Below are 15,462 nucleotides of genomic sequence, written 5' to 3' on the forward strand. Positions count from 1 at the left end.
CATTAGCGATCACAATACTCAATGTGTCAATTTTATCACTGTGTTTCAACCTAATTTACAAAGAAAGGCAGACGTAATCTAGACGCGCATAAAACCTAATACCAAACAACACGAAGGTTCGAAAGCAAAAAGACAAATTCCACGCCTTGTGTGATTGGGGTGTACAGAGTTATAGCACAGTTACTCGGAATGTGCACGTGACAATGATAGCAATATAACAATACATTGCGGTGACACGTGGAATTTATCATGGTCACAGGTCGTGCTCCTTTGACAAATATTACGAAGGCGAGTCTCTGTGCCAAGACATTCTGCACTCATTTCTTCCGCAAAGGAGGAGATTACTAAAACAATCGCTGTCATCTTACATAAATATTGGTGAAGGAAGACCAGAAATACGGTTGGAAGGAAGAACCCCATTTCTTCATGGGTATGAAGAGGACTCTACTGGAAGGTTGAATTTTCTCCCACCAGCAGCATCAATAGCTTAGATGGCATTGGGCTCTTTCTGATAGCATTTAATACTGACGCAATATGGTAAACAGCACGATGCTTCATGTATGTTGTTTACATTAAAGCCTACATGAACGTAATAAAGAGAAATTGCCATCATTTTCAAGGACTAGTTCTTGTCAGTGTTGACGATTATGATGCTTCCTGAAAGGTACTTGAATTATTACATGTTATCTGTATCAATACTGAATTATATGACAAGTATATATAGCAGTAACTATTGCTTAAACCATTTTGGAGTCTGCAAGGAGAAACGGATTTCATCATCTGTTCAGTGACACAACATTTTTCGAATCGAGGATAATGAGAATGATGTTTTTTTTATAAAAACCTTTATGTTTCACTGGCATTTTTAAAATCATATATTCAAATATATTTTAAACTCAATGTGCCTGGTCCATAAAACGCGTAAGTTAAATTCATAAACCATTGGACACGTGAAGGTCCGAGGTAGAATAAGCCTTCAGCAACCCATGCTTGCCATAAGAAGCGACTATAGTTGAAGTAAGAGGCGACGAGTGATTGAGTGGTCAGGCTCGCTGACTTGGTTGACACATGTGATCGGTTCCCAGTTGCGCAGATCGAGGTGCTCATGCTGTTGATCACTGGATTGTCTGGTCCAGACTCGATTATGTACAGACCATATAGCCGGAATATTGCTGGGTGTGGCGTAAAACTAAACTTTCTCACTCACTAATAAACCATTGACTGTTTCCATTTGATTTGTCAGCTGGCGATCAGAGATGTGCATGGTTGCAATGTGTCCTGACACGCCAGACTCTTACATGTACAGTGAATGAAATTTCAAAAGCAATCAGTTGCAGGTTTCCAAAACCTGACGTGACATTCGTACCTTCGGTGCAGATTTCACATGGCAGTTACTATACACGGTTTCAGTTTCTTATTAATTCATGAATTACTTTGGTAACTAACACATAATAATATAAACTTTTTATTGGGTAATTATGACGCCTACCAACGGATAGTTTTCTTTCGGGTTGCAACGTGGAAAAGCGGGACATGATGGAGTGTGTGTGTGTGTGATGGCGACGAGGGGTCCCGATTTTGTTCTTGAAAACTTATTAATGCTTAAAAATAAGGGACGGTGGGGTGTGTGGGGGTGTGTGTGGGGTGTGTGGGGTGGTATGTTTGTGGGGAGGGGTGTGGTCACTTACTTTGTACATTGATTTTAGTGGGGTATGGGTGGCTCACATTGAACAGGATCGGCCTTGAAAACTAAGTCTGGTCCAGACAATCTGATACCTGACACCATACCACGTTACAATTACGAGCTATGTGTATCAAATTTGAATTACTATAATTAGTGGATACCGTGACTCTGGTGCAAATCTGATTCAGTAGGTAACTGAAATCTGCAGATTTCAGTGCTAAATGCTAAATTCGTAAACTGTAAATGCGTATTGCAAACGTGAATGACGTACCTGTGATCATTGTTTCTTGTTAAAGTGACGGGGTGAGTGAGTTTAGGTCGATTTTTGCCGCTTTAAGCAATATTCCACGGCGGGGGACACCAGAAATGGGTTTTACATGTTGTATCCATGTTGGGAATCGAACCCGATAGAGTTCGAGAGCACGACAGAACGCTACTCGACCGCCCCTTCATGTTAAACACGATAGACTTGAGAATGGACTGAAAACGTTGAGTGTGTCTTTAAGGAATATGTGTCTTTAAGTGTCTTTAACTCAAATGTCTGTTCAGCCTGTGTGTGAGGATACAGTATACTAAATGAAGCTGAAAGTTAGACTCTCTATCAATCTCTTTGTTAACTCTAGGTAGGCAAAGAAAATGCTGACTCAGTAAAAATCAATAAATGCACTCAGAAAATGAGCCTTGATATTGATGTCATCGTGATACTGCGTTCAGCAAATGCGATGTATTGCATGAATTTTAAGATTTAGCTTAAAACGATAAAAAATTCTTTCTCCTAGCGTGACAAATAATGTACTGGAGGATATAAAATGTGGCACACACACCGTTAGTTGTAAAATGGCATTTCAGCATCACGCTCACTCCCGTGATGTCATCAATCTCCATTCCTTAGACTAATTCGGAATACACGATTTCCCTGGCAGGTCCTGCTGAACTGAATCTTTCCGAACAGCAACTTCTTTTGAAAATCCATCAGGGACGGTGCGGAGATGTTTGCAGGAAAACATAAACTCAACAATAAAACACAACTTTATTCTAGAATGAGATATATAGCTCCAGATGATGTCATTTCGTTTTCCTGTGAGAATTAACTAAAAGTGGTTGGTGAAGGTAAAGGAATGAGTGCTTCAATTACTTTAAGATGCGTCATCGTATAACTGAATTTAAGGCCATGTTCAACGTTACCAATGGCAACGATTTGATTGACACCTTGTCTTAGTAATTGGACGCGAACGTCTTGGATAAAACATGGTATTTTTTACAATACGGAGATCGATATAAACAGTATCGTTGATCAAAAGATTATGGTGAATTTATTCGACACCGACTGCCCAACGGTGGTGTTATTTTTTAAAGGATTCTAGAGGATGGCTTTCGCAAGCCTGCTTGGTATTGACAACCTTTCATGTAAGATGAACGAGAGCTAGATGTGATAGGAGAGTCTTCATTAGTTATTTTGCTTCAAAATAATTGAAACAGATCACCAAAGAAGATTAGGAATCGATAAAAATTGTTTTAGAGGTGGTAACCAGTGTCAATCAAACTAGGCAAGACCCTGTAGCTTTGCTCTCTAGCTGCTAGCTTTAGAATTTGATAATTATTTTGGGTTATTAATCTGACAAAAATGAAGTAACTAAACGGCCTCTTGAGTCTAAAGGAAGAAGACAACGAGAATAATGATTACTCATTTATGTTCACTCATTTGTGGTTTTTACTCTACTTAATTTCTGGACTGGATGCTAGAGATTTTAAAAATAGATGTTTCCCCCCATTTATTTTTATTCGTATTTTAAGAATCCATTCGATTTTATTGCTTGAATTAATCAGTGCCACTGTCCGTTTCTAAACATATAAGATCTTACCTCTTGTATTTCGTACAATTTGTTATCCATCTTCCTGGTTAGGTATGCGACCTGCTTTTGTCACTTGTTATTTCAATAGCCGGTTGCACCCTCTTTCGTTTTAAGTTTTTGTTGTCGTGTGAATATAATATATTTTTGTAATATAAACATTTTCTCCCTGTGATGCTGGAACCTACCATTTGAATAGCATAAGTTCTATCGGTATTTTGTTTGGTAATGTCGGCGTTAAATGGATACTTAACATATCGGTACTCGTGTTTCCTACTGAAGGTGGCACTGCGCTAAGGGCGCCATTTAGTTATGAAACTTTATGATCAGAATAAGTAACACGTGAACACGTTAACACTTGTCTATCGGCAATATTGCAAAAGACGCAAACATGTTAAAACAAACCATGGCTTAAGGTTCTGACGCTGGCTGATGGTGAATTACTGCTTCCAAATATCCACTGATATTGTCTATTATAGATTTTTACATATCAATTATTGATTATTCATGTGTCATCCTGTGATGTTTCAGGTGATCAAATGACTAGCCACAGCATGTGTTTATGGCAGGTGCCGCCAGTAGGACTGCATACGACCGGTGTTTTCGTGAGCAAATGGTTTCATTACTATTGGTGGTGATTCATAAACAAAATCTCATGATTTCGTCTTAACTGTATATTGACTTATGAATAATTATGGAAAATTCTTTCATCAGCTGTTTTTTCTTTCTGCCCAGCCGTCTTCATGTAACGGTATTTCATGCTTCTTTCTCTCCTCTCTCGTGTTGATTCTGGATCGGAGTAGATTTACACCTCAAAATTGTCACAAGGGCTGACTTATAAGAATAGTAAGCATGGCTTGAACCTTTGTGTCCTAGTTGCGCTGTGTTTCATCCTGGTAAAGACGCGATTATATACCGAGTGAGTGGATTACATGTTACGCCTGCCATATTTATAACATGCCATATGAAACAATGAAGGACAGTCCTCGATAACATTGACTGATTGAGTCAGATTGGTCTCATGTCGCATTCAGCGATGTTCCAGCAATATGTCGGGGGCGCCACAAGTGGGTTTCACACATTTTAACCATGTGGGGAATCGAACCAGGGTTTTCGATACGACGAACGAAAGCTTTAATCACTAATCTGCCCATAGTAGGAATCACTGGAACAGTATAAACCTTCTCAAACCCTGTCATATTTCGGTCAAGATACATTATTCGGGCATGTGAGTTCAGATTAATCAGGATATACCCATACCCGTCTAGTCATCAACTGAACTGACAATTCCGGGACACAGTTGCACTAACGCCGCATCAAATAAGTTTTCACTTAGCTCACAGATCATTACCCCGGGTCCATCCTAACAGTCTTTCGTTGTGCTCCAGTAACACTTGATTAGCCGTGTGGAGGGTCACCAGTCTCATCTCGACATCTGACCCCCTGATTAAGGGATTCTATTAGTTAAGATTCAAATGTTATTTCCCTGACGTCTGATTACAAGGCGTTCATGGTCAATGATGCGGATATTCCAAGTTCGGGGAGTAATCGATAGCCCGCTAAATGTCTCCCAATAATTGAGTAGTGAGCAGTTGAAGGTAAATAGTTTCTGGTTGATACTTGCATGTATCGTGAAGACGGATTTATATATACCGTCTCAATCACCGGTACATATCTATAATTAATAGAGCGTCCTAGTGTCGGCTGTCATATTAATAATGTACTACAGTTAGTGTAAACACGGTGCAGGTTTGCACGGGACTAGTTGAAACGTGTTCAGTGATTGAAAGGAAAACCGACAAGGTTAGGTGCCATTAACTTGGTATAATTAGATGACAGGAATACGAGGCCCGTACCACGTGGGTGCCGTCATCACGGTTGCTCACAATAAAATGTTGGAATGCTACAAAATGTAACAGAATTGGCATGCAACAACGAAATAGGATTCATAGGTAAAGCAAATGACCAATTTAGTTTTAAAAGTGTGTAATTCGCTGAAGTCAAGATTTTGTTGGAATTTAACCATCAAACATATAGCAGTAATGTTGTGACTGAAACCTAGTCGTCGGCACCAAGAGCGACCGCTTTTGTTAAGAATGACATACCATTAAATACGATCTTAATTCAACCCAAAAAATATGAATGCCGTTGTGAAAACTCGTGATCATTCTATTTCAGATGATTTGCCCACCTGAACTAGAAATAGAGGAGACCAACGAGACAGAATTACCTGTTAGCATACCGATTCAACGCGATAAGAAAATATCAACAAGACTGTATGACAAGGTGGATGACCTTAAAGTTTTCTCTATATGTAAGGAATAGTATTTCAGCACAACCAGCCATTGATGTCTACATTACACATTTGTTTTGCATAATCGAACGTTGTCTTTCAACAATGATTTCAAAGCATGCATCTGACTCGTGATCAGCATAGCGGCTTTAAGGTAGGTTTAGACTAATGCTAAGTCTCTGAATATATAATTATGACAAACAAATCTATTTGAATTGAAAAGGAGCCCAAGGAAGACCAGGGGTTAGCATGTGGCGATCTAGACTTGCTTCATTTAAGGCTCCAGCATTTGCAGAGGGCGTGGCAGTAGGGGAAGTAATATGGTTCAGGGACTGTGAGACAGATTGGTAGATGGTTGAACGACTTTCTTTTAGATTTGACGCAAAAAGATGTACACAGCTCTGTTTTGACTAGAGCAAGTTTTTCGTGATTTTTCAGGTAAACATGTGTCTTGTGATAGGATTCATCCATGGGGCAGGATAGGTTCGTACACCTGGTGTCATTATATCTGTAGGACAGGATGCTCTCTCCTACTTGTGAACACATGTGCCTAATGTTCCTTCTGTAGGACAGGATGCGCTCTACAGTTTGTAAACACCTGTGTCATTACATCTGTAGGATATGACGCTCTCTGTTTCTTTTGAACACCAGATGTCATTACATCTGCAGGACCGGATGCTCTCTCTTACTTGTGAACACTTGTGTCATTGCATCTATAGGACAGGACGCTCTCTATAGCCTGTGAAGACCTGGTGCCATTACATCACAAGACAAGACTGTGTCTCTATCTTGTGAACACCTGGTGTCATTGCATCTATAGGGCAGGATGTTCTCTCTTGTGAACACCTGGTGCTGGTGCCATTACTTGTGAACACCTGGTGACTACATAATTCCCTTAGTCGCCTCTTCCGACTAGCAAGGGTTAATCAAGATTAATCCTCACTTCGGATATGACACTGAACAACCGGAATAAGCAGATTTCACATAAATCAAATACGATCTGAACCAAAATACAAGTACAGATAATGGGGGTAGCCAAGCGGCTAAACGTCGCAATTAAATCCTCGATAAATTCCTCAGATGGTACAATATGTGAAGCCCATTTCTGGTATTGGTCATCATGAAATGGTTTGAATATTGCAAAGAGCGGCGAAAATGCCAACTCACTCATTCGTTACTAATAACAGATTCAATGTGTAAAGTCAAGGTAAAAAAAGGATTAGCTATGTGCGTGACACGTCTTCAAACCTCTTGCCAGCTTCGTCTACAGTTGACCTGAAGGTTATTTCCGCTGTCACTGCCTCCCAGAAGGAAATCCCTTGTCAAATTCGTATTCATGACTCGGCCATATTTTCTCCAACTTTGAAATGCATTTCGAAAGACGATATTGACAAAGGTCTTGCAATCAATGAACGACCCATGCTGCGTTTCCAAGGGCCTTACTTTTATCATCTCCACAGCTGCGTTTTGTCGTGTGGACTGTCAAAGCTTCTGAATCCACAGGCGTCTTTGGAAACGTTTATTGGCTATAAACGATGTCGTGGTGGCTTCGTTTGCTTTAAGTGACACGCGCACGTCATTGTGTGTTTTGCCACATTCGCGAGTTCCCGTAACGTATTATAAACTTAGTTTGGGTAATCAGCCTAGAAGATACATGAACGTTGTGACAAATGTTCTACTGGCGTGTGCAAAAACCGGAATCATTTTCTTCCAAATGAACGCATTTCTCGTTTGTACAAAAATCAATTATCCAAACCTGTAGAATACATTGTGTTGGCGTCTTATCCTTTCGAGAGTCCTGAATAATACAAAATGAGGACATTTGAAAAAAACGCCCACAAAACTAATAGTATTAATTCAAGTACTACATTTTAATGTTTCTTCAGAAAAACTCTTTAGATATTTTCAAATGAGGATTGTAATTTATTTTTTAATTTTATCTTTTTTTACTAGTCAGGTTATAAAGACTGAAATCGTAATCTGGAATGTATCCACTCATAGGCCAATTAATTATGAAGCGTTTTCAGTTCGAGTTGCCTCAAAAGCCTTGTATTTAGTGATAATATTTTCTTTCGAAAGTCTATTATTTGATGAGGACAAGTCCACATATTATCCAGTTCAAATGATAAATTGTTGTTTTGAAAACAACATCAGTTTACGCGTGAACTGTGATGTTTTAGTGTTGTTATTGCATTGAGAGAAATGAAATGAGATAATATGGTGGCATTTTTTATCAACGGATAGCCCATCCAGATAATATTCAATCGAAATGTTTGTCCAGAATAGGAATACGTTTCCATACCGAATGATTACATTTAACGAAACAGGTCAGGCGTCCGTTGTCTAAAGTTTGAAATATTCACAAATGTTCCAAATTAGGTCATTTATAACGATAAAAGCTAGTTTTTAATATAAAGGAAGAGTGATATATGATCATTTTTAGTTATTGAATTTCCCAATTGCTGGAATTGAAAAACATACTTCAAACGATACAGCAACTTTTGTGTCACAAATCAAGAATATTCTAACCATTCGCAAATATTATTGGTTCTGTTCGAATGTGTGTGGGCACAGCGAAAATATTTTATTACCCACAACTTTATGAAGTGAAGACTCAATTTATTTCCACAAGGAAATTTGAATTGGAATAAATGGATGATTAGGTTTATGAGATAGCATAAGAAACAGGCGTATTTCAGGCATGAAGATTCCCATGACAAGGACTTGATAATATGGATTACGGTCCATGTTGACTTTCAAAATCCCTATTTTCTCAAACTGAAAAAGAAAGATCTCGTGGTAAAGGCCTTGCTATTTTTGGGTTATATTTCTCCAAGGAAATTCGTATTCCTCTAGGAGTAATTGAACTGATTTCTCGCGCGCGGCCATTAAAAGGATCCCCCGTCTTTGGAATCCAGCCAATCAGAATGAAGAAAAAATTAAGTGCATTCTAATGCCACATTTGGCGCTAGATCCGGTGTTTGTTAGCGAGGATATACGTGGGTTTGGTTCGTATAAGCAATATAGAACAGAGACGTTAATTATATTATGGATGTCCATCAGCTCCACCATATTCGCATCCACAGATAAATGCAAATTATTTATCTGCTGGCAAAGATATCACAAATGTTGAGGATTTCACACGTTGCTCCCTGCTAATAAAAACGGGGACGGTACCATTATCTAAATTTTCCTCGCGAAAGGATTTCATGGCGCTGGTGATCACACAGGCGGAAAGTTTACAGATATAAATAGACTCAACATAAGCCGAAATGCCGGAATCGAAACAGATTGACAAAACATATCCTCTTTTATTCCTTTTTTAACCAGGTTAGACCTCACGTTCTTGTAGGCTGGTATTATCTCCCCCTACCCATCCAGACTGAAGTATCTTCTCCCTTCATCGGGCCGGCAACACATACAGAACATTGCCTATAAATCGTCAACCAGTTATCGTCCTAATTGACGAAGTACATATGGAACTAGTTTTATTGTAGATTTACGTGAATATTGCAATAAAAATGGAAGGCAGAATTAATAGTGTTTTTATCCGGAGGAAAATCGATGCTGGACAACTGTTAAAGCGTCGTTATATATTAAGAGGAAATTTATTGCGGATTTGCTAGGATTTGCTTTGTTATAGAACAGACATATTTATGGTTTGTCGATTGGGAAGATGGTTTTTCTCTGAATGCTGGGTCATAAATAACAACCAAATGACGCTGATATCGAAATTGTCGAGATAATTTTGATGATGGTGTATGCTTAGTGAGATGATCCTCACTGATTGCATGTAAGAGTATTTCTTTCTTAATGCCTATCCGAAAGGTTACTGTAAACATTTAGGAACGGGTGTGTGAGTGAGCTTAGTTGGACGCCGTATTAGCAACAATCAAACTATATGGCGGCGGTCTCTAAAACTCGACAATCAGGTGATCAAAAGCATGAGCATCAATCTGCGCGACTGGGAACCCATTACATGTGTCAACCAAGTCAGCGAGCGTGACCGCCCGATCCCGTTAGTCGCCTCTTACGACAAACATGTGTTACTGAAGATACATTCTAACCCGGACCTTGACGGGTCTTGATTTGTGGTCTGTTGTACGACTACACGTCAGAATACATTTTGTGTGGGGCCTAGTATTGAATCCATAATACGACAGACTTAGTAACGTTCATATTTGTACCATTTAACATTTTTTTGAACGTTGAGAATCCCCAAGAAGCTCTAAAAGAAGTTATACTATGACAAGCAGTAATGATATTGTTTGGCAAACATCAGCAAACTTCGAGATAAATACTTACTACAAGCACATAATACACGAAGCTCGCCTTTCATACCACAATAAACAATGAGGCCAGATTGTATTTTACATTTTCAAAGCACTGGTATGTTAGAATGAATAATGCCCATTTGCACACAAATTTGTCACTATTCGACTGCTATTAATGTTTTCTGATAAATTGATATATCACGATATTATAAGAACTCTTAGCATGAGACAGTTCGAAGGAATTATGCTTATCTAACAAGCATATAAAATCGGACTCAACAACATTTTAGTCTTTGGCATTCTGTATAAACGCACCATTAGCTTAAGAGTTGCTATCACTTGTAAACGGAAGTCGCGCTTCTCTGATGGTTCGCCTTGGGCGTCCCTATTCAGGACGACCACAACGAGGAGGTTTGGTCCGGAACGGCCGTAGGCACAAACTTTACACCCGGAACTCTTCAGAACCTCGATGTTGCTAACACAATGTACAACACTGTTCAACGGGAGAAGCTCGTGCCAATTATTCTGTGTACAAAAAGGCACATAAATATGTTTAATGGAAAGCTCGTTCATAATTGTAAGTGTCGGCGTCGTCATCGTCATTTAGTCAAATTAGAGAACGTCAGCGCTTGTTAAAATACAATTCACACAAATAATAATGGCAGTCCGTAAACATATTACGTTAAAGTGGGATATGTAGGATAAATGTATGCATGTTTGACATTTTTCGGTCAGCACGTACAACTTTCAATGAGTGAGTGAGTTAAGATATAGAGTAATATCTTCAATATGTAAAACATATAGGAAACATTTCAGTCATCAGTAATTCTCACCAAACGACTGAAAAAAAGGGTTTGTCGTTTGAAATAAATGTTATTTTGATAACACAAAGAGTAAGCCTTTAATCACGGTAATAAAATGACCTTAAAGACGTCATTTTGCAAAACGTAAATAGGTCGCTGTAGAATGTAGTTTTCTGTACATGCGTTAATGGAATACATGTACTTGAATTCATGCAACTGCCTGAAACAAGAAATGATGTAATAATTCTTTCTGCAGATAAGTTGTGACGAAAAGTACGTTAATGAAGGCGACAAAACCGTTTCCATATTAGCCATAGCTATAAACAATAATCATAAACATTATCTGTTTCCGACTGTCCAACACACATATGTCTACAAATCAGTAGGAATCAAGGGCGGTTGGGTAGCCTTGCGGTAAAAGCGTCCGGTCGTCACGTCAAAGATCCGGATTCGATTCCTGCATGGATACAATGTGTGAAGCCCTTTTGGTGTCTGTGTTATTGTTTCTTAATGCTGTGTATTACCATACTCGTTATGAATTATTCTTGATACCCGCCATCTCCACAAACAAACAATAATATATTACTTAAACAAGTGAGTGAGTGATTGAGTTTAGTTTTACGCCGCACTTGGCAATATTCCACCTACATGGCGGCGGTATTACTGACTTTCTGTCACTGACTTTCCCTAGTATTTTTACTATATATATATGTGAGTGAGTGTATGCCGCTGGAAATATTATTTCGAACGGCGTTACCGCTTGATATACGAATGGAAAACCCGTTTCGTGTCATGTTTCAAGAAATTTAATTTAATTTCTGCAAACATTTTATGATGTAACATGTATCAACACATCTAATAATATTTTACTAATTTTCCTTATCACACATTCCTGTAACATATAACAGTCGGTTTCCCCAGTTCAATTTTCCGAGACAGTATTCTATTTCCCTGACAAATTAATTTCAGAAATTCGATCAATCACCGCGTATTGCTAAGAAAGAAAAGGACCGCGGTTATCAACAAAAATACATTAGCTGATTACAAGCGTCAAGTTGATAGAGAGAAAATCCAATCTGTTGTGATTCGGCCTGGGATTTCCACCCATTTGGGCACCAGTCATATGTAGGCTGTCATCTGACGATGTAACAGTTTGGAAAACACAGATTGTGATTAGTTGTTAGGGTATTACAAGCAATGACCGTTGACAGAAACAGGAAAATAGCATTTGATAATGCCACTAGCTCGAGGGTGCAGCCTTTATCTGCACGCACTCATATCTGGGTATAATTACTGAAATCATGTTCACGCAGGGTTTTCGCTATTTGACAGAGACAATATTTAGAAAGCATATTACTTTAGGATATTGAAAAATATAGAAAAATCTACTGCTGTTGAAGAGATGAGAGAGGAAGATTACGACCCGATTCTATGATGCTTGTTAAAATTGTGCTTAAAATTAAGATGTGGCAATCTGATACATCTCCTAATTAATATAATTCCTGATACCTCATGACGAATTTAACCTTTATCATTGGTGGTGGTTTTCGTTACTTTTGAAGAGGTAAGCAATTTCCTCAAAGTCCTCATACTTGTGAATAAAATGGATATTTAATTCTAATCCATGTGTTTATTCGTAAAGTGAGTTCGTGCGTAGGGTTTTACGCCACTTAATACATTACAGCCACTTAAGATATGACAGCAATATCACGTTGGGAAACACCAGAAATTGGCTTCACATATTGTGTCCATGAGGGGAATCGTATCCGGGAGTGCGGCGTAACGAGTGAACACTTTCACCACAAGGCTACCCTAGCGCCCTTATACTGTGGGAGGTGACTGAGGAAGACTCTAGCCGCGGTTTTAGCAATATTCCAGCCATCAAGGTGGGGATATCAGAAGAAGATATTACCAATCGTGCCTATGTGATGAAAGTGAGTGAGTTTAGTTTTACGCCGCATTCAGCAATATTCCCGCTATATGGTGGCGGTCTGTAAATAATCGAGTCTGGACAACCCAGTGATCAGCAGCATGAGCATCGGTCTGTGCTACTGGGAACCGATGACATGTGTCAACCAAGTCAGCGAGTCTGACCTCCCGATCCCGTTAGTCGCCTCTTACGACAAGCATGGGCTGCTGAAGGCCTGTTCTACCCCGGACCTTCACGGGCCGCCGATGTGATGAAATGAACACGGGTGGTTGGAGAGAAATGTTGTCACCGGTAGGCTAAGCCACCGCACCTCTTATGCCGTAAACGCGTTCATATCGAGCACGTTTATAACAAAATAACGCATAAAGCGAACTGTTATTGGTCCCAGCCACGCTCTGTTAATTTTGTCGACATACGGAGGGGGTAATAACGGATAGGCATTTACAATTTTTTATTTGACAATTATTGTAAGATCATGTGGATCATCTGAATTTCATGAAAAGCGTACATTCACACAACTGGACCTCATTTCAATGAAAACCTAAAAGGTAAAGGTGACAAGCACGCGGAAGTGTTGTGGAGGGTCGAAGGTGTGAAGAGCAATTAAATAGCTATTACAGTCTTTATTGAATACGATTGCGGTAACCCACTGCTACCTGTCGGTGTTACATAATAAGGATCGGGCTTAATCGTGTTGGTTGTAAGGATCGGTTGTAATTAATTACTCTTAATGGATTTCATCATATACAGTTTAATGACATGTAGTAGGCTACGGGCCTATATAAACCTGTACCTATCCGTTTTGGTCATTCTCGTCTCATCTCCCACTTGCACCATGTGTTTCCTCGCTGTTACTCTGCTCTCCATCATCGTTCACTTGACCACAGGTCAAGGATGGGGTGGATCAAACACTGGAGCTTCATCTGGATGGCGCGGGGCCTCGAATTCTCAAACTGCTAATGCCGGTTTTGGTAATAGTGGATGGGGAACTGGCACCGGAGGTGGATTTGGTACATCAGGATTTGGTGCCGGTGGAGGTGTTGGGACAACAGGATTGGGCACCGGTGGCGGTGTTGGCGCTGCAGGATTTGGCACACCAGGATTTGGCGCCAGTGGAGGTGTTGGCACACCAGGATTTGGCGCCAGTGGAGGATTTGGCGCCAGTGGAGGTGTTGGCACACCAGGATTTGGCGCCAGTGGAGGTGTTGGCACACCAGGGTTTGGCATCGGTGGAGGCTTTGGGACACCAGGATTTGGCATCGGCGGCGTTCATATTGGAACTGGAGGTCTTGGCTTGGGGAGAGGTGGCTTTGGTTTTGGAAGACTCAACAGCTTTGTCAACCCCATGCTCAACACTACTATAACCTGTACCTTTTCAAACACTGGAATCACTGGTTCCATTACCCTGAGAAGGCAGCAGAACTGGGGAGGATGGGGAATGGGATGGGGACAAAGATCAGGCAGAAATATCGGTGGATCGCTCGTCATCAGAACATCAACCGTTTCCGGCACCTACAACCTTGTTTTCACTGAGCGATCCAGAGACGGCACCAAAACTTCTGATAGTCTTGGTCCAGTAATCGGTGCAACCCAGTGGGGCCAGTCCAGTAGATGGGGAGGACATGGATTGAGAAACTTGTGGAGCAACCCTTGGTCCAACACGTTCGGCACTGCCAGCTCCAACACACAGGGAGTCGCCGCAACCGTCACCCTTTCAACCAACCAAGAACAGGTCGTCGATCTTGCATCTGCTAACCTACCCTTCAGGGACCTTAATCTTTACGGTGGGCGTGGTCTTGGACTGTGTGCCACTCTGTCAACTGATACAAATGGCCGTACTGTTTGCGCAGATCCAATCCTTGCCTGCTGCACATTAGGCTTTGACAACCAGGACGCTGTGACGCCCGCAGCTCCCTAAGGACCAATACTATCCCTCATCAACATTCACAGTCGGACGGAACAAGAAGTCATTATCAGTGACACCTACCTATGCCTGCATGTATTTATACAGCTCAGTGACTCTGTCAGTGTTTGAAACTACTAGTATTTGTCTGAGATAATAACGTTTTCTTAACCTCAAGAACTAAAGGTTCAAATTCAAATTTTCTTTCCATTTTGTGACCGTGAATGATTTTACAACTTATATATGGTTCTGGTATAAATCAAATAAACTTCATATAACAGAAACAAAACGTGTTTTGTCATTAAACTTGCACCTTGTACCCTGAAAGAGGAACGTATGACAGGAACGAAGGCCACAATGGATATTGCCAGTTGTTTACAAACTCCCAACCTACTGAAACTAGCTTAGTATTTTTGTAATAATTTCACAACATACTTTCGTTTCCTTTTGAAGACGTTTCGCTTCGACAAACAAAAAACATGATTCATTCAAGTACGTCCCGGGAAATGTTATTTCAGGAAAGCCATCTCAAAGTATGACGTGGGTCTACCTAAGGTCAATAATTAAGCTATGGTATGAAGATAAGATATGGTACAAATACTAGTCATATACTCCAATGCAGTTAGAATGGCCACCAAGTTTCATACCCAACAGGTTCAGAACTGTCACCTTTGGGAACGATATATTTGAAAAAAAGTAATAGACATTCGGTGCACTCGATAATG

The 15,462-nt window shown here is 40.1% G+C and overlaps 1 protein-coding gene across 1 annotated transcript; it reads left to right on the forward strand.

The window, feature by feature from the left end:
* Positions 1-13,669: 13,669 nt before the first annotated feature.
* On the forward strand, positions 13,670-14,783 carry LOC137299098 (putative per-hexamer repeat protein 5). Its single transcript, XM_067831598.1, has 2 exons — positions 13,670-13,925; positions 14,085-14,783. The coding sequence occupies exons 1-2, from the start codon at positions 13,670-13,672 to the stop codon at positions 14,750-14,752; spliced, it is 924 nt and encodes a 307-aa protein (XP_067687699.1). The 3' UTR covers positions 14,753-14,783.
* The last annotated feature ends 679 nt before the right edge of the window (positions 14,784-15,462 follow it).

Source organism: Haliotis asinina, chromosome 10 (genome assembly GCF_037392515.1).
Source record: "Haliotis asinina isolate JCU_RB_2024 chromosome 10, JCU_Hal_asi_v2, whole genome shotgun sequence".
Taxonomy (NCBI): domain Eukaryota; kingdom Metazoa; phylum Mollusca; class Gastropoda; order Lepetellida; family Haliotidae; genus Haliotis; species Haliotis asinina.